Raw genomic sequence first — 25,911 nt, 5'->3', positions numbered from 1 at the left:
AGGTCCCATTTACAAGTGAAAATAACAAGTTTTTTTACGTTTTGATTGACCGTTTACACGACAACAGTGCTTGGGACCAATGAAAATTTAACTTTTTGAAAATGGCTCCGGAGGTGGAATTTTTCTCTTTTTGTGTAAACAAGGGAAAAAGAAACTTTTCGAAAGCGATCCATGGAAACGGAGGAACGCTTCCAAAATACATGTGCATCACAGCCATACTAACTAGTTCTGCACATGCTCAGTAGATGGACAAAAAAGAACATTTAAGACTTCCATCATGTAGTGAGGGTAGCACATCATAAGTAGACCACGTATATATAATGTTTTTAGGTCAAAACGATCAACTTTTGTTATGTTATGGGTGTCTGTTTACGCGACAATAGTGCTTGGAGTTACTGAAAACGCAACTTTTTGTAATGGCTCCCAAGGTGGAACCTTTTGAAAATGCTCTGTCTCCGTGGAAACGGAGATGACAGATGCTGGCGCGTCAATATTGAGATGGTTACTGGCAAGGTGCACCTAATGTTTTGGCCGGTGTGTTAATAGGCATGTAAGTGTTGCACCTGTTGCACCTTTTGTCCACTTAAACTCACTTTTGTGATATTGAATGGATCGTCTTTGAATTTAAATTGCATCCCTATCTAAAAATGTGTGTTGAAATTAATATGTTTCAGACTTTTTATCGTTGGTTTTCTTAAAAAGATCCGACCATATAAGGCATTCTGGGATAGAACACTCCCTTTTCCTTAGTCCACCCACCCTCCCGGTTTCTTGACAGATCCTCTGCAAAGATCACACTCTGGATACATGACACAGAACACAAGAAAACAACCTCATCATTTCAAAATTGTTGTCTCTCAGTCCATCAACGCTTATCTCACATCTTTTACAAGCACATTCGCTTGGCCACCGCCTTAAATCACCCTTCCATGTTAAGTTAATGCATTCCCACTCCCGTTCTTCTAATCGCCTCATTCGACATCAGCTACTCTGTTCTGACGGAGCGGAGAAGCGAGGAAGAGGCAGAAAGTGTCGTTCCCGCATCGGCTCCCCCTGCCAACGCAGATAAAACATTCATCACTTGCGCGTTGTTTATGCTCTGCTCGCTCGCAGATGAGGATGGTGCAGCTGGCAGGTGAACTGATCTTGATTGAAAGTAATGCAAAAATAATAAATAAAACCCCAAGGCTTTTTGTGCAGCACATCCATTCAAATAAGGACAGAGAATCCGGGAAGCAGCCAAGCCAGCTCGCTGAAGGCAGTTTGCAGACGTCTCACCTTGCACGTTCATTGACAGCCGGTTGTTACACTTGTGTTTGTTCCTGTTGTTCTAAGGTAGGGGTAGAATATGCTAATTGGATCACGGTAACAGTGTAAATGGGAAAGTGAGACGGCAGAAGGGAGGATTCTGAGAACATACCATTGGGAGGATGTAGCTGGTTTGTGTTCTCATCTGTTATTATGACTTTGTAAAAGGGACTTGAGTGTGCAGTATTAGCTGCCTCTCTGGTGTGTAGATTTGAATTGAATTCAGCAGATTTAAAGGTAGAAACTATTCTGCACTGGATTTAAGCACCTCTTATCTCAGTGGTGTCAAACATACCAACACTGGTCTGCAAGAGGCTCCAATCTGACTGCTAAACCACCAAATAAATTGTAAAAATGTCAAATACCACTGTTTTAAAGGACAAGTACAAGCTACTTGTCAATACTGAGTACTGATATCAGTACTTATTAAATGTCATAAATTGTAATCCATACTCCAAACAATGTGCAAAGGCTATGCAGCGATGCAAACCACCTCTGCACAGCTTCTGCCTCGGCGCTAACCACACCTGCAACAGGCTCCAGAATACCATTGTGTCTACAGTACGCATAGGGCAGTGTATTGTGTCTACACTCTGGGAAACCAATGTTGCTGTGTGCAGCCATATGCTCCAGCTCACTCTGAATGAGTGCATCAGGTGTACTTTTATCATGTTTAGCATGTGGCATCGCTGGTGTGTGAGCCCTAAAACTCTTCAGCATGACGCATATAGCATGTATCACAGCTCGATGCTAGTGGATCCACTGAACAGTTATATTCATGAGCAAAATCAGAGTAAACTCTGATGGTCCAAATGTCTCTGGTGATTATGTTTGATGGTGTTGTAAAAACTAGCGTTTGTCTCCTTTCGGGAATTTGGCCGAACATACTTTTGTCATTCTCATTAATACTGAAGAATCTCCAAAACACTGACATCGATCCTGCTCTCTTGTGTACCTGCTGCTGACGTTGCTGACGGATGATGTCCCGTGAATATTCGTTGGGTTGTATCGTGTAGGCTTTTGCACGGTACCCAATACAAAATACTACTATCGATATCACCTCATCCATAGTTACGTCAGTTAAAAATTTTACACGACATTTTCTCTGTTACTTTTACACCTGTGGAGGTCGTCTGCAAGACTGACTGGATCCTCTCATGGACTGTTTTTTGTGCTTTGTGATCACCGGAAATCTCCCACAATTCACTGACCTCGTGTCTCCACTGATTTGCACTGAGTCAGATGCTGCAGCAGCCTCTCCACTCTGCCATGTGCTGCATTCATGTCAATACAACTCGGTCCGGCTCCGACCTTGAGTCTCCACCGCAGCCTCTCTGCTCAGCACGTGCGTGTACACGCTGACCTTTCATGTGTACCGACAGTAAACGTGTGTTGACCTCGTCTTCCTACGTCTTCTGCTTTGTGCAGCATTGTGGTGGCCTCCCGTCATTCAACGTCCCTCTCTGATGTGCATTGACCTCCTAATCGCCACATCAACCTCTGTGCTCTGCTGTGATCCGACCTTTCGTCTCTACAAACCCACAGTGACTGTTCTGATCTGCTGCACGCTGACCTCACTCTGTTTGTATGATCCCGTCTGTGGAGGAGATCAAGCCGGATAGGAAAAGTGATCACGTTGAAGCTCATCAATACCACTAAATTTAGCCTCGGGGCCATCTAAAACCTGCTTTTTCCTACCTACACATTCTACATTCATGTTTAAGACAAGGCCTTACTGCCTGCAGTCATTGCTGAACGTGATTAGCTGTAGTTTCTTTATTCCCAGTTGCTATTGTTAAATACTTTCCTAATTATAGAAAATGTTTCTAATAAAAACACCAGTATTACTGTCAATCATAAGTAAGCCAAAAGCAATGAAACACATAATTATTGGTGTCAAAAGCCATCAAGCAATTCAACATCACAGACATGTGTTTGTGGTGAATTCATAGTGACATTGAGAAAAGCCACTCCAAGCAATCTGTTGAACCGGTACATGAAAGCGCATCTATTCCCATCCTATTTTTTTTTTCCTTTGTGTTTTTATAGTTGGAGCAGATAAGTGTAATTTGTATAATGCCATATGCTTGCTACAAAAACAACACACAAACGGAGTAAACACCACCATCTGTGAATTTTGGAAGGTGATTAGAGGAAACTGGCATTCTCTGCAAACTGGCAATTAGGATTATGCTAAAAACCTGAATAAAATGACAGCATTCAGGTCTTGTATTGGACACATGACTGGATTTGACAGATTATTCTTGATTATGAGGAGATTATTTGGGTTGGGGGAAAAAATTCTGAATTGTAAACTACAGAAATATTTCTCAAATATGTTTATTATTACAGTTTCCAAAACTTAATTCTCTAAATATTATATACAGTTGTGTATGGATGTTTCTTTTATGATTAAAAATAAATGCTAGCCAGTGGTGTAGCGCTCCTTTGAGAAATGTAGTATATGCTGAGAGTATATGTTAGATTTTTGCCTTCTTTTAAAGCAGCATAGAAACACTTTTTTAGATACAGCGGCATGTAAGACTACTCTATTTTGTGATAATAAGTCTATATTAGTCCGTATTTTTTTCATTTTCACACAATATTAGAATAATTCGCAATACTTCGTAATGACCCACCCTACTCTGCCTATAAACATAGACATTTACCAATCAAATCAGAGAGGCGGAATAGGTCCGGTCATGGTATCCTCATCCTTGGAGAAAAAAAATAAACAATCTGCTAAGTGGTGCATCATGAGAGATTTAGAAATAGGTGTACACAATGCTGTCTGAAAGATAAGCGGGTGTAAGTTGTATACCCACGTGTACCCTGGACTGCACCACTAATGATAACCCTTTTAATTTGTCCTTCTGTGTTTCAGATCGATGTGCTGTTGACCCGAACCAACTGTCTACTTTCTCATCTCAATATGGAGGAAAAGCACTTTTGGTCATAGTGGATATTTCAACATTTCCACAACACAGGTTTACTGTGGATTGTATTGTATGGAGTGTGTGCCAAACATACGGATGAGTTCTCCCTTTTACCCTGTGAGGTCTTCAGTTTACCATGATGTGTCTCAGCGATGAAACTGTTTGGACATTATGGGACTCTTTGTAAGATATCTGAGAAAACTGTACAAGACGATGCTTTGAACTGCACCATGTGGACAGTCTGGGCTCCTCCGCACAGTGGAAAGTACTGCATACTGTGTCTGAGTGTGATTTTGGATGTCCACGCTGGCATGGCACAGTGGAGGTGAGAGGCGGAGACTTTTCTGGACCATTCTTTACTTGACAATGAGAGTTTCAGCCAGGGCGGCTGCAATTTCCTGTCTTTGTCCTCTGGTGGTCTTCCTTTGTGTTGTCTCCCAGAGTTGTTATGGGGCCCGGGTCAATCTGAGCCCTCATGAGAGCCCTAACTCAAGCCCATACGCAGAATCCAGGCCTAAATCGCTGCCCGATCCGACACTGCTCCCAAGTATCAGCCCTGAAAAAGCCATGTCCCTACCAAGCCAGCTCTCAGGCTCCAGCCAAGACCTCCGGAGCAGGACCCAGTTCAAGCACCGGCGTGACACGGCGTCCTTCCTCACAGATGACTCTGGATTCAAAACAAACTTCCCTCTCGGAGGTTTTCAGGCTGCATTAAGCTCAAACACAAGAATAAAGCTCCAGCACATGCCCAAGCAGATTTTAACTATGAGGCAAGGGTTGGCAAATAATTCAAGTTCTACTCAAGGAAACAGAAATGCATCAAACAATCACAGGCACTTTACAAAAGTCAACCCCAAGGTGAATCCAAAATCAAGGCCTGGGTCACAGCCACAGTCTAAGGCAGACATCAACTCGAAATCTGGGCCAAGGGGAAATCCTGAGTCCACTCCTGACACTATATTATCTTCAATATCTGGTGTAAATCAAAGGCCAAACTCTTCAGGGAGTATTAATCCTGATGCAAACCCGGCTTCTCTTGCCAGTTCTAAGCCTCGTTCCAAACTCCGTACATCTTCAGAATCAAGCTCCAAGTCGGACTCCCGCATCTCCATCCTCAACTCCAGGACATCCATGAGAGGACAAAAGAACCAGACCAAGACTTTGGAGGACGTGAACCATCGACCCAAGAAAGGCTGGATCTGGAACCAGTTCTTTGTTCTGGAGGAACATATTGGACCTGAACCTCAGTATGTCGGAAAGGTAAGAACCTTTATGTGTTTTTATAGCAAAACATATTCCCTGAACATCACTTGTCTTTTTGGATGGTGCGTGTGTGCAATGATGCAAGTGTGTTTGCCATTAGATTTTGTGTGTGTGTGTGTGTGTGTGTGCGTGTGCGTGTGCGTGTGCGTGTGCGTGTGTGTGTGTGTCTGTGTGTGTGTGTGTGTGTGTGTGTGTGCCTGTAAAGAAATTAGTCAGTGTGTAATTATATTTGTTCACACACAGATTTGTATGCATAACAGACTTGTACACACAGACAAATGTCATTACACACTCACTAATTTGCTCCCACACACAGATCAGTATACCAACAGCAAAACAAATAAACATTATCAAGGCATACACACTAATCTGATCACACAAACACAACAAATTCACTTTTACGACTGTCCACTCGTATGCATAAAGATCTGAATCAGTATTCAACGAACAAACATGTTGTCTCCAGAGGGTGTAAATGAATGCAATGTTAGATGTTAAAGTGCAAGTATCTGAATATTCTTCAGGATAAAAACAGTAACGGAGCAGCATCAGAGGGAAAAATCAAGGGGAGAAAACATGCCTAAGCCTGTTTTCCAGTACAACCAAACTTGGGCAGTCTCCTTCTGTGCAGATGTGAGCGAGGAATTCAGTCCTGCTTTCTGCAGCGCACTGCGAATATGAATATGAAAACCCATAAAACATGTGTGGCGTTCAGATAGAGCGGCTTATCCTTGCAAATGTCAGCCTTTTCACAGCTGCTGCATTCTCTGGCACGACACAGACTTCCATTCAACCAAGTGTAATGAAGTTGCCAACATGCTGGCTTTTAGACTGCCCACAGTTTGTTCATTCAGTTAGAGATATAATGGCTATACGTTGCTGAGTGGTAGGAGACATTGAAAGGGGAGGTAATCCAGTTAGTGAGCTGTAGAATCAATCGCTGATCATATAGCTCAAAGGTTTTCTTGGGGGTTTTTTTTACGCCATTTTCCCCGTTTGGTGAGTCCCTACTTTCAGTCACAGAAATGGGGCTTTTATTGCAGCAATTCAAACTATTGTTTTTGGTACATGTTGGTTTGAGTTGGAAATATTCATTATCAGTTTGTCACAGGCTGCTTGCTGTTCACCCACAGCTGCTTAGTGGGAGGGAAGGTGAGATATGCACACCTTTTCATACAGTGATAATGAATACATGCATTTCATTAGACATAGCTGTGCAATGTTGTGCTTATGTAATTTTTCTCATATTGTGCCTTTTAAAGAGAATGAAGGTTCATAAAGCGCTTCCCATTGGTGGCGGTGGCATGTTTGGTGTGTGGAGAAAATTGAACATGTGATGTTTTCTGAAACAAAGCATAGACATTGTGTTTATGAATAGCAGAAAAATGTACATTCCTATTGCAATGTTCTGATAAGGAAGATGCATTCATGGTATGCAACCTGCAGCTCAAGACTAAAATGGTTAACAAGATAAAACTACTAAAATTTGTATTACATAAAGGCTACAAACTGCTAAAATTGCGAGGAAAAACGAATGTCAGCATAAAGGCTGCGTATGCTATGTGTTGTGGAACAATTGTCACAGTATCTTCGATCGTTGCTTGAAATCATCTTCAGTTTTATGTTGTACAATGAGAACAATATATTTTATTTTATTACCTTTATCCAAAATCTTTTACTTTATTGATTCTCCTTTTTATGGCGCGTCAGTCACTGAGAGAAGTGATTGAGTTGTTGTGTTTGGAATGGATTCAGATATCTTCATCACAGTGTGATGAAAATATTTGGAGTAACGTAGCCACCAGTTCTCTTCTGGTGCTTGTAAGAGCTAGGTTGGGAATGTCTTAGTTTGGATTCAGAGTTCTTGGAAACTGGCTTCGAGTGGACCATCTTATCGGAGTCACAGCCGTGTATGGAGGAACGGAGTTTCTAGTGTCGAAGTTGCGCCACCTAAGAAGAAACCAGGTTGAAAACATGTGAGTACGATACTGCAGATCGACTGATGTATGAAAAGGAACAGAAAGCGCACAAACCAGGGTCATTGGAGGAAGTTTTACAGAAAAGTCTTATGAATGTGAAGAAGGAGGAATCCAGACTCATAGAATGGGTAAAAGCAGAGGGTGGTTGAAGTCAGATGAGCAAAAAGAGTAGGAAGAAGCAGGAATGTTAAGATGGAAACGGGTTCATGTGAGAGAGAATCGCTTAAGATTAAGATTCTTATTCACTTTGATTTGCTGTATTTTTTTTCTTTTATTTCTTTGAACAGGACTTTGAATTACCTTATTTTTAAACGGTGCTCTGTAAATACATTTTCCTTGCCTTTGCCTATATTTTTAAATGGTTGAAGTTCTGTTGTTGGACTCTGATTTTAGGTTTATGATTCATTATTCTTGTAGGTAGTCGTGGGAATCCTAGCAAAAACATATTTTGATAATAATTTACAAATCATAGTCTGAACACTACCATGCATTTAACATTTGATTAAGGTTGTCCTCAAAACGTTTTAGGCTGTGAAAAACCTGTATATGCTGATGCCAATTTAATTTTGGCTGCAGAGGACATATTTTCATAGAGGCCCAATCTAACTGACTTTATTGATGATCTGATGTTTGTTTGGTCTCGAACTGAATGTATTTGTAATTGTAAACATATGAACTTTATGAAGATTAATTAGAAAAATTGTTTCTTCTGTGGTCTAACAATCAAAACAATAGTCAATAATTTCTCAAAAGCGGAAACCAAAGGACTGAATCATATTTAAACAAATTATAACAAATGTAAATTGTAACATAGGCGATGATGCACAACTGCCTTAATTACATAGATCACTGGATCCTCTGGTGGGTATAAAAATCCACTTGTCCATATTTAATATTTCACCCAGTTAATTAGTAATAACTTGGCTCAAAGTAAACAGGTGAACTGTGATATTCTGTCGATCAATCTCCCCACTGCCGATCTCAGTAACCCCTGAAATGCTGCCAAATGCTCTTTGGGATGATTGTGTAAACATTTGTTTACACTAATGACAGCAGAATCATTGATTTCAAGTCATGTTGAGTTCTCTTTCACACCCTTACAGGATTTTCTGAAGGCCTTGGATAGCTGATTCGGTTTTGGCTTGATGACAGCACACATACTTCATAGCTGTTACATTTCAGATGAGTCCACTGTTAAGAGTGCAGCAATCAATTGATGTAATTGGTGTAGGGCAAGTTATTGATTACAAATCAGGTTTTTAAATGAGACATTGAGGACTTGCATCACAACATCTTGCATGCTTTTCTTACAACTCTGTTCAAAACAACATGACACTATGACACCAAATTACAATCAGATTATGTGTGTAATGTGATGTGTAATGAACAAATGCACATGTAAGAGAAATTTCTATATTTGAACATTACAATCACAGCCTAAAAATATGAAGCATAGCCATAGGTTTCCATGTAAATAACAGCTGCAGCAGTCAAATCGGGCAAATGCAAAGTAAAATAGCTGCCAATGGCAATAAACCTTTAGGGAGTTCAAACTTAAATTGTCATAGTGTGTCCAGACAAATGATAGGATACTTCACCTGAGTGCCAACCCCAGGACACAGGACTGACAAACTGCTCAGCACTGAACATTTTATTGGCAGTATTCCACTTTTCCTGGAGGATCTGTACAAAACAAACACAAGGTAAACTCCACAATAGTGGTTCTTGGATTCCTTTCCCTGAGAAAATAACCACCTGCAGCTCAAGCCAGTACCTTTTAGAGAAGTTATTGTATAGACTTTGATTGTATAGTATCTGCCCAAAGTGACACATAATTTGGGATCTAGCAACTGAAGCCCCTTATCTTTTCAATTAATTGCAAATTAATGACATGTTTCAAAATGGCAGGAAAGAAAGGTACAAATGTCTCGCTAGTATGGTTCTGACCTCAAACTATGACCCGTTCTGGTCTGTACGGCTTGGTGCTGACAGTGAGTAACCTCACTACCAGTATGATTGACGGGTACGCTGACAGCTCCTACTTTAATACAACAATCTCACACACTGTCTCACGCTCACTGCTCACCAATGTCAAATAGAGCTGTTATTTTGCTGTTCAGCTTCTATGCTGTTTAAACAACTAATGCCCCAATCTCAGTCTATTTGCTCTTGAAAGGGGTGTATGTTGGTATACTATTGGTGCAACGTTATCTCGAGGCAACTGTTCCTGATTCACTTTGTTTCCTCTGCAGAAGAGTATTTGTTTAATGCCTGCGCGCTGAGCTCTTAAAAGGAAAGGAAAATAGCAAACTAATTATATTTTATTTGATGTAATGCCAACAACACAGCTTTGATTAATCGAGATGCTGAGCGCAACCCCTTTGAACCTTGCATGTCGATTTTGTGTCATTAAAATGGCGAAAAAGTAAAAGTGGCCACGCCTAATTGCACCTGGACAGTGAGCTTTGATCGTGTCCTTTAAATTGCAAAAATCGGCCTCTGACACTTGATACTGCTGAGGCTGTAAAGTGTTTGATCTGTTCATGTTGAAATGTTACTCTCAAATCGTGGGAAATAAATAAAGTGAACTTTGGAGTTTTGTCCCGCTTGTTCTTCCAATATAGGACAAGAAAGCTTATAGACTGTCCCTATGTACACAGTCTGGTTGTCACAATCGGGAGGAACTTCCAACTTTTTCTTGTGAATATGAGTATGTGGCCTAGATACAGATTTACATCCATACATAACTCTTCACAGAAGGCTTCGTTGTTTTCAGTTCTTGTGGAGAGATTTCTACAGTCCCCCAGTAGAATCAAGAGACAAACACAAACAATGCGTTGAACCTTTGATGCGGTTCAGATGTGTGAAGCATTTTGTAGCACAGTAACCAAGCAGTATAGCATATGCGAGGCTCTCGATCATATCTTTGTTGAGGAAGATGCGGTTCGGGGTATCAGAACTCCATCCAGACCAAAATTGATGAGTAACACTTCAATGACAGGGAAGAAGACCATCAGATTCCAGTCAGAAAAAGTCCATTTTGGTTTGGTAAATGAGAACTGGATCCTTGTGCGGAACTTCATTTTGTCATCACATCAGACCAGAAGTCAGAGTTGATGGGAAGCAATGCTAAATGTGGGAGACAATGTTGGGTTCAAGAGTTCACTGCTTGGCACGTTACTTTGGGATTGTCCTTGGATAGACTGTTCTCGACCGAGATACATAAAATTCACCAAAATGTACTCAACACTGATCTGTGTCTTAGATTTCCTAACATACTTTGAGTAATTGTGTCCACTTAACAACACAATCTCACATACATTTGTTTTGTGTCCGTTTGTTTACCTGTAAAAAATAATCACAAAGTCAAGTTCTGAACTGACCAGAGTACATGAGTGGATAGAGTGAATAACTTCCATCAAATGGAAACCATCACCTTCATACTTGATTTGACAAATGACAGTTAGTCATTAACTGGCCAAAATTATTTTTTGAAGGTGCATAGTTTTACAGACGGTTCTAATTACAGAACCACAAAGTTAAACATTGTATCTTTTGTGAATAAAGGTTCCCTGCTTGTATTCCTCACCACATACAGACCCAATCTAATGACTGTAATTTGATCACCATGTGAACGTGACATGAGCAAGAAAAGGTGCTTGGATTCAATTCAATTTTATTCCAATTGTACCAAATACAACACAGTCATGTTGAGGTTTTTTTTTACAGAGAAAACCCAACAATTTGACATGTTAAGTAGAGGAGACGGTTCAAAGGAAAAACTTTCTTTTAAGAGGAAGAAACCTGCAGAACCAGACTCTGATGTGGAGATTTGTTTTTAGCAGAAAACAGACTAAGAGGTGAGATTCAAACCCTGGTTTGGGTGGGGGGCTGGGATTCTCTCTTCATTTCAACAGACAGAAATCCAGTCGCTGCAGATATTGTGGAAGTGGATCGGATACTGTTTAGTTGCTTCTTATGGCTTTTATATTCGAGACCGCTGTTCTTTAGAAAATGGGTAAGGCTGGCTCGCATCCTTCATCAACTTATAAGAAAGTCTTTGACTCACTAAGTATGCTCGACCTGTTGATCTGCATATGAAGAGTGCTCTGTCAAGTTACAGTACTTTGAGGTTGTAACAGGGACGACTTAGAGATGAGTGCTTGCGTTTTCACTTTTCAGTGCCAATATGGACTCGGTGAATCAGCAACATTTGTGGCATTTGTCACTACAGTTGACTTGGTGCTAATACACAATGCTGCTGTGGCTTCAGGCTTTCTGTCATGAGGAGGCTAACTTATCTCAGTAGTGTATTTTATCGCTCCACTAGGTGCGACAAGGCAGTTGATTGTCAATTTGTTAGCCCACCAAGCAATAAACTTCCTTAACAAGACTGTTGTTTGGTAGCCTAGCTGGGGAGCAAAGACTGATGTCTTTTTGTTTATTTATTTTTTTACTTGTCCGACCATTCTCACATTGCTTATAAAACCCTGCATGGCAGCTTAGTCATTACTGTCTTTGAGATCAGTTCCTTCTGACACATCTTTGGGAATGAGTGGCACGATGGTGGGTTGAACTAAACAGTGTTTGACAGGGTGAAGATGAGACAAGCAAGCGGCCTGGTGCTTGTTCCACCAAGGGATCCAACTCTCTGGATGCTGGATGCCAAGAATCCTGTGGCATGTGTCGAGAGAGAGAGGGAGAAGGAGAGAGAAAGAGAGAGAGAGAGAGAAGTTTTGCAGCAGCATGTGCTCTCAAACTTGATCTTTGACTTCTCAAACAAATGACATCACAACAGTTTTTGTTGACCCAACGATACACCCAAAATGTTTTGATAACTAATGTAGTAGAAGAATGTACATTCCTGTATCTGTGGTACACGGTGTATTGGGTCACACGGGGTTAAATAGTTGGTGGTCTTTATATAGGGGAGCTTTTCTTTGTTGGTCAGGTGTTCCACTCTGACCCTGATTACACAACAGCAAAAATGATTGAGAATGCAAGATGTTTGGGTGACCATTGACATGACAAATGCGAATGATGCCACTGAAAACGCAATTTTGATCGGGCCGCAGTGACAGTTTTTGACTGCCGAAGCGAGATAAATGTATAGATGTTTTGAAAGTTGGAATGATGAGTGTGGAAACTGTAAGTTTTGAATTTTAATAAAGCAGAATGGCGTTTGATTAGAAATTAGCACACACACTTTCATTCATCTGACGCACCAGCAGGCAGCACATTAATTAAGATTGGCTTGCCTTCTACAACTAATATTAGCCACTACCTAGCACAGTATATGTCAAGTGTTTCTTTTGTTTTTCTTTATTTGTTGGTCAGCTCCAAGCTTGTAAAGTCCACAGAACTTTTGTTGATGATCACGTGGACAACAAGATCTGAACCAGTTACTCTAAATGCTGTATTCAAACAAGGCATCATGATTTCAGAATGAAATTACTTTAGGGAATAATTCATATACCGGTAACTGATGTGCCCCTGTGTATACGATTTACAGTGACCAAGCTTCAACATCCTCCTTAACCTCCTGTCTCTGAGTACCCTCAGCAAACTTAATTCACATTGGCTCTGTGAAGAGATCTTATTGAAACTGAGTTTACTTGCTTAATAATTCACTCACTTGTATTTTTCTAGAAGATGAATATTGCAGCTGGTAGTCTGCCATGACACTATTAGGCTTGCTCTTGACATCAGACATGTAAGTAAAACAGTAAACTATGCCTACAGCCGGATTCTGCATATCCATAAGGGCTTCAAGTGGAAAAAATATGAAATGAAGAACTTGCTAAAAGGATCTTCTGGGCATGAATATAAACTGATTCCCCACTAAGATATATAGTTATAAATACACTGAATATGTATTATGATAGTGTGTGGCTCCATCCATTTAAAATTGTAACATATTCTGATCCAATGAGTTTGCTGTCATGATGCTGAACTTAACGGCGAGTGTGTTGAAATGACACTCGTTTGCTCGACACCCGTCTACAAAAGAGGTCAAAATGCTCCGCGGAGCTGTATTAGGTGAAAACTTCTTTTTAAAATTCAACAAGGTAAGTGGTTAAAGTGTTTGCAGCTTTTTTGTCCCGTGTTTTGATTTTCTATTAGTGAGTCAGCCAAAGGGGATTTGCCCTGAAGCCACACATTAAGTGGAAGATACAGTACATCCTGCCCACCACAGTCTGTCGGCTGCGGCAGGAGAGGTACCGGTAAATAACTGAGATGGCTTGTGGACAAATACAGCATCACTAAAACCTGGACTGTGTCCTCATCGTGCTTCTGATGCACCACTGTAAACAGCGCCCAGGAACAGGGACACAGTGCTAGAGAGCATTTAGATTTATTTCTTTATTATTTTGTTGCTTTCATGAAAGTGGAAGCACAATTTGCTCTTTAACTGCACTCTACATTTTCAAATCAACTCCTCCATGATTGGAAGAAGCATCAAGAAGCAAGCTCAACAAGAATATGATGGTTCACGTCCGGTTGAAATTTGAACAAATGCAAAACTTTCATTGCATTGTTCGTTTAAATAATAGAAGTGATAGGAGTAACTGAAAATACAACTTTTTGAAAGCACGGGAAACGGGAAAATGCAACTGTTGTGTATTTACCACAGTAAATATTCACTCAATATCAACAATGTCGTGACTCCTAGTCCATATTCTGATGGGACTGGAATATCAATCCTCCTTCATTGTCTGTCCATACGGATGTCTGCGTACTCGCCAGTGTTATTGTTTATAGCGTGTTGTTCTCTGGCCACATGTTTGAGTGGTTTCATCACAAAAGCAACCCGGGGCCCCGACATTCTAACTACATAGTTTTCATAATTCCTATGGAAATGGACAACATTTTCAAAATGTTGTCCAGTCAGCACAAAAATGTACTGAAAAAAAATGCAAAAAAAATCCCCCTATGTGTTTTTTACTTGACATGTTGTCACATAAACACTGCCTCAGTGACATCATAGTCAGCGGCCAGCGGAGTGTCCAGTGTCCAGTTATGATGCAGGAATGCACTCGGCCTCATCTAATCTGCTTCGACAGTGACATTGCATGACATTGACACTTCACTCTTTATGAAGGTGCGGATTGAGCTTGACCTCTGGCGCTTTTAAGTGTGCTTGCGTGTCTGTGTTCGTGTGTGTTCACGTGTGGCGAGCGCGTTGTGCAGCTGACGACAGAGGTGCTTAAGGTGCAAAAACAGCCTGCGATGTGTGCACACTCGCTACCCGAAGCACACTGAGTCATTCTTTTATACGCCACTTTGACAGTTGAGCATTGTGTTGTGGTTTTTTTTTCCTTTTTCTTTTCTTTTTTCCTCTCTCACTTGGAAGAAGCCTCACTTTCAGTTGATTGCACTGAACATAAAGAGGGAAGTTGATGTGCAGGCTCGCTAACCACTTTGAAAGCTTGTGCACACGGCGGCTCCGAGAAACTCATAAGGTACACACTGACGTTGACAGATGGGAAAAGCTGCTCCACTCTGATGAACGAGGCACAGGTGAAATATAGTGAGTAGAGAACAAGAGAAAGGAGAAATGGACAAAGGGGAAACTCTATGAAACGGCATGGAGGGACATTAATTCCAAAGACTGTAGCCTCCCGGAAAATGTGAATGCAGTCATGCAAATCATTCATAGACTGTATGTTTTAGTAAATATAGACCAAGGATCAAATATTGTGTTTTCATATTTGAAGGATATATTGACATTTCCACCAGCCCAAAATGAACCCGGAGCTGCCATTCACTCTGTGCGGGAAACCTACTCAATTAGATTTAGCAGTTGGGTGGATGGACAGAATGGCCATTTTGTATTTGATTACAGCAATATACTGAAAAGTAGTGCAGGAGCGACAATCTCCCTTTTTTTTTTCTTGGTTTTTTTTTTTTTTATATAGGCTGAGTTGGAGAAGTTGGTGGTCTTTGAAACCCAAGAGTTGATCTAATCCAATCCTGCCTGTTCAAATGTCAAGACAATAAACCTCATGTCACTCCAAATGATGTGCAAGCGCTTTGGGTAGTCATTAGTATTTGTTTGTGTGTGTTAGCAAATGTATTAATGATGAAAAATGTATTTGTAATTTAGCATTTATGCCAGCTTCATGTAACCGAACAATACAGCCATTCAAGCAAAGATCCTCATTCAAGGTGAAAATCTGAAAAGACCTGGGATGTAAATTCAACGTAATTAGATCAATGAAATCAACGATATCAATTAAAGTCAGTATCTGTACTCAAGTCAAATATATTTGCTCAAAATAAAACTATGTGATTTTTTTGGGGAGAGGAGAATAATTTAGGTAACGTGAGCCAATTACCTACTCAACAAAGAAAATGATCTTGCTATCTTTACGGTCTTTACAAAATATGAAATATTACAAAATGCATAAGCCATGAGCGTTCCCAACCACCACAGATAGACAGAATGAAGAAATACAGACAGAATTAAGTTCACTTGACTTGGATTTATACATGTAAAAAAAAGGAAGTATATTAAACAAACAAACAAAACAGAAAAACAACCCTGCTTGATCAGCATAAATAAATTATGCATAAAGTCAGCTTTTTTTTTTTTTTTTTTAAAGTGGCCCTCGTAGAATGTTTTTATCAGTGTTGCAAGTCCACACTAAAGCTCTTGTTTTGGATGATGGGAGTGTAAATGAAGCTGTTCTCTTTCAATTTGAAGCCGTTATTATCTTCATGTGAGGTGTTTATACAAATACTCAAAAGAAGTGAAATTCCAAAAAGGACAACTGAACTTAAAAGCGTATTTCATGAAAACAGTATAAAGAAGAGCACCCTAATAACTATTTATAACTAGTGTTTGATTCATGCCTTTGAAGACTGAAAGTCCAACTGCTTTTATTGGGATGCTAACTGCCCAAACCCCAAAAAAACAAAATGACACACACAACGTTGACCTGATTCTGTTGTTTTCAGGATGTTTAACAAATGTGACCTCGGCGTGTGTCTCTATCATTGTTTCACTGAAAGGAAAGACACTTTTCACAGTGCCGGTTGTTAAACCACATTTTGTGTGACCCAGCCAAATGAGAGGAATTAGAGAAATAGTGAGAAAAGCAGTGCAGAAGACAAGAGTCCAGCAGAAATGAGAAGAGGGTGACGACGAAATCAGAGGCGATGAAAGCAATAGAGGGAAGATGAAAGACATAGACAGAAACGGAGAGGAGAGCTGAGGTGACGGCTGGTAAAGAGGAGAGGCGGCAGGTGTGATGAAAGGAGAGGGAATGTAGAAGTGCAAGGAGAGCAGGAGAGTCCACAGAGAAAAGGAAAAATGACTCACAGGAAAGTTGTGAATAAAGATTCCTTCAGGGCAGTCAATGAGAGAAGCCTTGCTTCTGAATCGTGATGCTCTGTGCATTGCTTCATACGGTTTTTTTTTCTTCCCCAAGCACTGCCTCGTCGGTCTTGATCCTCTATTTCACACTCCGTCTTCTTTCTTCCCTTCCCCGTCTTACCTCTGACCTAAAAGTCTCACCGTTTCAGCAGCCAAGCAATGGAGCAAGACATAGAAAGAAGAATGAGGCAGGTAGCTGGGGATGTATTTTGTTATTCCCCTTGTAACCTCTGTGTCCTGTCCATCACATTTCATGCTTCTCCTCATGCATGATTGATCCTTACCTCCCCCCGATGCTTTTAATTGGGAAAGTCTTCAGACTGATGACCAGACCTTAGTTTCCTTGCGTTCTCTGAATGAAAAGTTTTCTTTAGATCAAACTGAAGTCTGAGACGCCCTCGAAGAGAGGGTGAGAAGGATATATCTGAGGATGACTAAGGAAACTCTAATAAGACACATTCTATAATCTAGTTAGTGCTTGTAGCGGGTGGTTTGAACAGTATGTTGCTTCACTGTGATGTTTTGGCAAAATGTTTTGCTTTGTTTGGAAGTCAGAGAGGGTCCTCAGCCTTTCTGAAAGGCAATCTGAAGGGTTCTGGGAATACAAAAAAAAACATGTTTGAAACCACCGATAACAGTGATCACAACTTTTATTGAAGGAAACATTTTATTTCATTTTAACGTTCCCATTCACAAGAGGAAAGGCCAACATTTACTGAGGCTTGAATCTGCACTGAGAGGCAATGAGATGTGGACTGCAGTTTCTGTGTTGATTGTCGCTCTAAATCCTTGCCCACTGAGAGACCATGCCAGAGGCAGGCAGCAGATCTGAATAGGCAGATAAATGTTGACCTTTGGAGTGCAATGCCCAAGGATGTTATCTGTATTCATATAAAACGATAACGGCTCCTTGTCTCATTCAGTTGTGAATTTGTGGAAAAAAGAAGGCTCAGGACAGAATCTTACCCTCGAGGTGCAAAGCAGTGCCCAGCGTCGAGCAAGTGTCTTTGCTTCAGTCGTTTCAGATCAATGTAGTTGTCCTTTTCACATTCAGCAACAATGCTGTTGAAATAATGCATGACTTGTGCCCCCCTGTGTAATCTGAATATGTTGGTCTGCTGACGGCTGTGCCTTGATAAATTGACGCAGCAACAAAAGTGGGGCACACAGTACACGCGTTCACAATACATACCAAACTTTAGTGGTCTCTCATATTCATTGCAAGACTTTATTCAACACCTGCAGAAGGGTCTCTGTATGTACCTGGAATCGGCTGAAGCTGCTCACGCAATGTGGGCTCCCTACACATAAAACATTATTTCTCATTCTCTTTCTATCACTGTGGCATCCTCCTGCTGTGTGTCCAGAACCTACATGTAAAGTTGGTTCACCATCACTAGATTGTCAGTGTGTACCTGGAAGTCCTACCGGATTTTGGCTCAGACATTCTTCAGCATTTTTGGACTCCCTGCCTAGATGCAACATAGATGTTTCTGTCCATGATGGCAAACTCTTGGTTATGGCATCCATTGGACCATCTGCCTGCCAACATCTTGGACTGTGTCAGGGACATGTGGGCTCATGCCTGGTGTGGTAGACTCCAGCCACTTTGAATAAATGTCAGTAGTTGTGTTTTCATGGTCACTCTTCCCGATTGAGAGATTTGATAAGTCCTTATACACATGGACTATATTGGTTCATATGCACCAAAAAATTAACTGATTCAGCCAACAAATCAAACCTATAATGCTTTGCGTATGTTTACAAGCAGTGTTGTCTCCTATATTGACTGTTTGATTGATGTTTTTCTTGAAACACGCTCTGTAGTAGGCAAACATGCATAGTAGGATTGATTTGACCCCAACTAGGATAATCTGATCGATAAATTGCATACATGGAATCCACTCAAACTTTCTTACAAAATCGGAATCATTTAATAGAAATGTCTATATGAAGCCTTTTTTTATTCTGATCAGACCTTCATTCTGCTTTTATGGTTCATTTCTAGAAGGGGAGGACTTATCCTCCCACACTTGGAAGTTAGATGAATTGCAAACACTGCATTGCAGTGAACTGCATTGATAACAAGTGGTTTCAAAAAAAAATGACGAGGGAAAATTCCTTCCACTTTGCGATTGGGATCATCATTTCTGCCCTTTGTATTTAACACAAGCTGTAATTGCGCTGTCAAGAGGGAAGGATTTTCCATTAACGGAGCTCTTCATGATAATCAGGAGAGTGAATTACATCGCAAAGGTTCATATAAACCAATTAGCATAAAACATACTGTAGCTGTGTACAAACGTTAGGGTTACTCGGAAGCAATTCATTGAATTTAATATTTATTGATAATTACATAACATAAAGTGACACCCACATTTTGACAGATTTATTTTGTGTAACTGTAAACTGTCAACCTAAAACAAGTTTATTCGATAAATGCAAGCAAATCTTTATGCCATCAAGCAAATGGGTCTGGGCACTGCAGAGAGAGTAAATACAAAGAAAGACACACACACACACACACACACACACACACACACACACACACACACACACACACACACACACACACACACACACACACACACACACACACACACACACACACACACACACACACACACAAAATCCATTCTCTGGCTCCCTAACTGCATAACTGGTAGCAATCTTGTCAGATGGCCGTGGCGCCACTGCAGTATTGCCCTTTCCATCAAGCAGTGTGTGCTGCAATTTGAAGTTTATACGGCAAAAGACACACAGAGTTTGGTATAATCAGGATCTGCAGTGTACTGGCTGGTGGTGGAGGGAGGGGAAAAGTGATTAGATACAGTTCACGAGCATGCTACCACCAATTTTGTAATAGAATCTGCTTACCCAGTTGTAACACCGTCACCGGAAAAGCATAGTTGATAACAAATTTTTCTGCACGGTTCCATATTGAGCCCAGCTGTGTAAAGAATAATGTGGGGGGAGACATGGTAACCACAGCTAATGAACCAAGGACAGCTCGAGTTATGTAAGGACAAATAAAAGGTTCATTGCTCAGGCTGTGAACAAGAGAGGACTGTGCTACAAGCAGTTAAGCGATCATAGTGAATGTTGAAACCCAGGATCAAAAAGCTAAGAGAAGACAAAATTATTTCAAGAAATAAAGGCTGAAACTCAAATTATTGTACCAAATGTAAATTACAAAACACCATATAATGCAAAAGGGTGAGATTTGCACTGACATATGGAGTGGAAATTGTGCCATCGACCATATCAAAATAAATTGTATATGTGTCATGTCATGCTGAGTGGCAACCTTTAGTTCATATTGGAGTCCAGAAGGAATTGAACAATAATATCTCCTTTTGTTACCACCTGTTGGTAAGAACGTATGACTTACTTCATTCTACGTAGGCTTGCCTTTGTCCCATGTAGTTGTTCTCCATGTTTTATTTTGTGGTTTTGATTTGATTACATCGGAATTAGTTTTAACGTATATCATATTTCACCCCACCATCTTGTTGTAAAATAAGAGGTGTCAACACATTAACTGTAATAGATTTTCTTCAAGAGAACCTTTTAAGTGTAGCACATGATGATGGTTTAACTCAGGGTGGCCATTCATCTTTTCTACTGAGCTCCTCTACTAAGGTCTTGATCTACTAATGTAACTTCTATTGAAATGTGTTTTGTTGCTAGTTGGCACCATGACTAAACCTGAGCTGGACTGACCAGCTTTCTTCATAAGAAACGCTAACCATCTACATTTAAATCTGAGTGAACACGACATTGTTTATCAGTTCTGCCAGTCACAAGGGCATCTTTTCATGTGGTGATTCTCAGCTGTTTCATGATGAAAAATGGATGAAGCTATGACACATGTAATTCTGATGATCTGCTTGTGCAACATGTGAAAATGGCTATATTTGGATTAAATACAGACTTGGCAATGGGTGTTTAGCGCGTGCATACTAGTGTTTTAGTCAAGACCACCTAATCTAATAGCAAGTCATAGACGGGGTGATAAATACAGGTATCGTCATGAAGTTGCATAATGCAATACATTATGCAACACAGACACTTTTACCAGAAAAAAAAGTCACTATCTGCTCAAAAGACGATACATTTAAATTAAAATTCAATTATATTGGTGTAAAACAATGGTACTCATTGTATTTTCAATCATTAACTCATGTGCAAACACAAAATCTAATGTGTGAGGGGTAACTGAATGCTGTGTGGGCCTGAGTGTGTTAAAGTAAGTTCGTGTCCACTCCGATCTGAAGTGACTCATAGTATCTGTTACTGAGCTCAGACAAAACATGGCTTCAGGATTGCACCATGTCACAGCACTGGAGTCATCTCTGAGAGTTGAAAGCACTTAAGCATCCATCTTCGTCATCTGAGGTTGAATGTGGCACTGCCTGGATGTACAGAGTTCAGATCTGCAGCAATTATGCGATGTAAACAGTTCAACACATTACATATTCTTTTCAAATGATCTTGTGTGTAGTTTATGACCCGTTTCTAAACAGGGGTGTCAAACATACAGGATGTAAGGTTCAACTCGTCCAATTTGACCTTGTGCAATTAAATAAATAAATAAAAAAGAAATCAGTGGTACGTGCAAAACTGTAGTAAGCTGTCTCAAGTCCAGATATCACAGTCACCAAATATTGCATACTAATCAAGATCCCCCGCTCTTTTCTCAAGCTCTTCAACCTTCTGTTTTCTCTCTTTGATCACTGATTTCAATTGCTTCCCTACCTGGATTTAGTCCACAAGGTTTGTCTGTTGTTTTGCCACTTTACTGAGTTCCTCTGATTGCAAGTCCTTGAGTTTTCTTTTTCCGGGTTAACGGAATACAGTGGCTCGAAGCAGCAGCCATCTTCACTCGATACGAAAGAAGGCTGCAAAGTGCTTTTTTTTCCACCATATTTTGCAGAGACATTGGTAGAAATGGCATAGTGTTGAGATTCCAATTTATTTTTAGAATTCCAACTTTTTTTGTTGAGGTGACCACCAAAGAAAAAAATAATAGCAGTCTTGTTAATGATCTTGCACTTTAGGGATATGAAGCTCTCGGTGGATTAAAAATTTATGTATGCTCAACTATCACTAAGATTATGTAAATGCAGTTCTTGGTGGATTATTTTGTATTTTCTGCCACTTTGTCTGGGTGATGCAGTTTGCTGTGTTACCAGAGGGCTGACCAGACAGTGACTAATAACTGCACCTACCCACTATCCAGAGCCAGAATCCCTTAGTGATGCATTTTTAACTCAACTGGCGAGTGACCAACTAGACCAGTGTGTGCTGCAAACGATCTGTTAGTGTTGGAACACTGGCTGACAGCCTTCACGATACAGAGCCCGAGGCCATCCTCCGTGACTGTGCACGTTTCTGTGCATGTGCCTGATTAGACAGAAAGACAAAATAACTTCCCCAGGCCCGGTTTCGTGAATACGGTTGCGGGTTTAACAAACTGTGGGATCTGTCCTTTGCTCGACTACGTGGCGCTGGATGCTTTTTATGTGCTTTTTTTGTGTTGGTCGTACAATAAGGTGTGTTCAGGCTGCTCGGATGCACATTGCTGATGTAACATAGTTCTATCGGTATGTGTGTTATTCTGTATATATTAGTAATGTTTAATTGTTTCTCAGTATTTACACGCTGCTGCTTTACCTTGTTGTAAAATTTAAAAAAATTAAAAAAACTTTAAAAAAATGCAATGAATTCAGCTGGTGTGTTGGCCTTATTGGGTGAGTGGTTATGTGCATCATAACAGAGAAGATAACACATACCGTGACTGCTTGATTATGGAGTTTGTTCACACTTTTCTACAAATTGTGCTTTTACTGCATCTTAATAAATATTTTGGTCTCTACTTTCACAATCATTCTACCTATAACAATACCCCTGTGTTGACTCAAGCAAGGCAAAGCAGAATCTAGTCACAGGTATCTTCAGCCAACATTTATTGTGCATTTGATTTAGTTATATCAATGAGCACCCATAGAGACACTTGACTCACATTGCATTTATTGCATCCATGCAAGTTTTTGCCAGAATATTATTGGATAATGTTGTGTCTGTTGACCGAGTTGTATAAATTAAATGCCAGCGGTTGGATCTTCTTTCACATAAAATTTCCAAAGGCACTCACACACAGTCCCATCCATCATCGATTTGGAGGCACCAATTTCAATTTTCTTTCTATATCGCCAATAATAACGTAGACATTTCAACTTAATGTTACAGAGAAAAAAAAAAACAATTCCACTTGAGTGAGCAGAGGAGATGGCAGAAAGGAAACATTCCCTTTTAACAGGAAGAAACCTGCAGAACCAGACTCTGAGATGGAGACTCTCTGCTGTTCCAGTCGGGGTCAGGAGATAGGAGAGAAAACGATAGCACAGACAGACAGATTGTGGGTAGGGATTAAAATCCTGGTTCAGGTAGGGGGTAGTGATTCTCCATTCAATTCAACGGACAATTAATTCCTATAATTCCCTTCAAGCAGCACCACTCTTACTAAATATATGCTGAACATTGCACGCTGAATCTGAGCTCTTCAAGTAGGTTTCTGATGTGGCGCAGCTGAAGAGTTAATCTGTTGGAAACATTTCTCATATCTGCATTCAGATGGTAACATCATGCCAACTGTGTGCTTTTGTAGCATCATGTAGAGAAGAAAAAAAAAACCACATACACATTGTGGGCAATATTTCCAGGTCAAGAATTCAAACAGTGGATAAATCCAACAGATATGTTAAAGCGAAATCATCTCATTTCACTCAAAATAAATCATGAATGGTCATATCTGCTGCTGAAAAAATCAGTACCTTTTACCTGTAGCTGAACAATGTACAAGCTTGTATATGTTTTCTTTCTATCTGAGGGAGCTCAGCTGTGTTAACTATTTTTTTCATTGCTTTTATCAGACTTTGTTGCCTTGTCTTTGCCTGCACGGCTGACATGTTCTGACGAGTGACAGATCAGATGATGGCAGCAAGGTGGTTAGAAATACTCTCTCAACAAAGAATATCTGGATTGACTTCTTCTCACAAATGTAATATATGTATTTGGTTCCCTGGTTATTCAAATTTGACTTTAATTGTGAGGATTATGTCTCTTTGTCTTGGTACATTGTGTTTTGTCACACAATGCTCCTGCATGGGGTACTTTTTAAATGTAAAGTTATCTTTTACACGCAGTGTGATCACAGTCAATTTATGTTTCTAGAGTTGTTCAACCTGTAGGTCTGGAACCACATGTGGCTCAACAGCTCCTCTGCAGTGGCTCCCTAAAGCTTTCAGAATGTCATATCCATAAACAGTTTTGCATTTTTATTTTACTAGCACACCACCGCGATTTTCAAAAACAAACTAAATATTTTACTAAATATAGTAAAAAAGCTAATAAATCCAGGAGAACTGGAACTTCAAAAAATGGATAGAATAGCTAAAACTAATTGAATAAAAAACTAAACAAGAAAAAAACATGAACATGTATTTAAATAAAATATATCTAAATCACATCCCAAATGTAAGGGAATGAATGTATAGCAATATACTTTTTTTCTTCATTTTAGATAATGACCACATTTTTTGCCTCCAGACAAATTTCAGCTCAAAATCAAAATCAACTCTTGTTTTTTTAAAGGGTTTTGGAACCCCTTTTCTAGAGTAAATGGTTGTGCTGTTCATTTTCAATTTGACAGCACTTTTCCAACAAAGTACTCATTTACTACACCATCATCTGGATCACATGCAGAGATACATTGCTTTCATGAGTCTTTATTTTTATTACAAAAGACACTACAATCATTTTGAAAACACTGTTAAATGAAACTTTCTTGCCAGGAAATTGCTAAAGCGATGTTGTTTGTTTCCAGAAAGTCAATGTCACTTTAACAGCGCCCAAGATTTACTATCAGGGCATATTAACTCATACCGAGAAGAGACAGTTACATCAATAAACAAACAGGAAATTGTCCTTGTAATTGTTTGGAAGCAACATAAACACATCATTACTGTGCATGATGTTTTTCTTCCAAACACGTTGGTTGTTTGTGCTCCTCTATACCCATCAACCCCGCACTGATTCATTCATTAACTGAGGAATATGCTCTCTAATAAGGATGTTAATGCTTCTTGAAAGAAAGTAATTCATAAACTGATGACAATGAGAATGAACGAAACAGTGAGAATAGTCTACCATCATGCAGATAGTGGAAAGGCCTGGTTTTTGCATTTTTATTTCAGAGAAGTTTCATGTTCAAGTTTCAAAGATCTGAAAACGATGTCCTTTTAAAAGGCAATGGCAGAAATACTGAAAATGATGTAGTTGGCATGCCAGGCCACAAGTTGTCACTGTTGATTGTTTTTAGAATGAAAGCACACACACGTGTGTGCAGAGAAAAATACGCTATAATCAGTAACAATGGTGATAAGAAGAACAAACTGACCCAACAATGATGTCATGCGGATTATCAACATCCTCATTTGAGAGACATTGTAAATGGACTTTTGAATTATTGAGACAGCACTGGAAAGGAAAGGAAAGGAGATGAGCAGGAAGTTGGATCCAAATCACCAGAAATTGGCGATTTCTCTATTTTATCAAAGCATAGCTAAGATAAATAGGGAAGAACAGATTGCGCTTGGCTTCAGAGTGCTTTAAATTAAGCAGATAAAATACTATGAAGAGCTGAACAATCAGATATTCAAACTGTCTGCAGCCAGCAAAGAAATTCATAAATGGGAATGTAAACATATCTTAAGCAACCGACACTGAGTTCATTACGATGTTAAAGGATTTGAAACTGTACTGCTGGCGTTGAAATGCAATTGATATCAAGTTTGAAAGAAAGTTAAGAGCCCATTTGTAGCATTTTCAGGTGAAAACTTGCATTATTTATGTGAGAACAATGCACTGAAAACACCTCCCAATGTGGAAGTACGTCTCTGGCTCTAGTGTTGGACAAAGATCACATTCACTTCTGGAACCAGTTGTTGGGGCAGTGATCGGGATGGAGAGAAAATGAAAGTAT

The 25,911-nt window shown here is 39.9% G+C and overlaps 1 protein-coding gene across 1 annotated transcript in view; it reads left to right on the top strand.

The window, feature by feature from the left end:
* Positions 1-4,610: 4,610 nt before the first annotated feature.
* LOC308135118 (cadherin-18-like) overlaps positions 4,611-25,911 on the top strand; it is a gene marked incomplete at both ends in the record, with an annotated part of 97,771 nt that continues 76,470 nt past the window's right edge. The window contains 2 exons of the mRNA XM_080502992.1: positions 4,611-4,941; positions 5,323-5,504. Coding sequence (XP_080359118.1) covers positions 4,611-4,941; positions 5,323-5,504 — 513 coding nt within the window. The remainder of the gene's footprint in view (positions 4,942-5,322; positions 5,505-25,911) is intronic.

This window comes from Blennius ocellaris (assembly GCF_963422515.1).
Source record: "Blennius ocellaris genome assembly, chromosome: 10".
NCBI classification, from domain to species: Eukaryota; Metazoa; Chordata; class Actinopteri; order Blenniiformes; family Blenniidae; genus Blennius; species Blennius ocellaris.
This window is presented reverse-complemented; position numbering and strand designations above follow the sequence as displayed.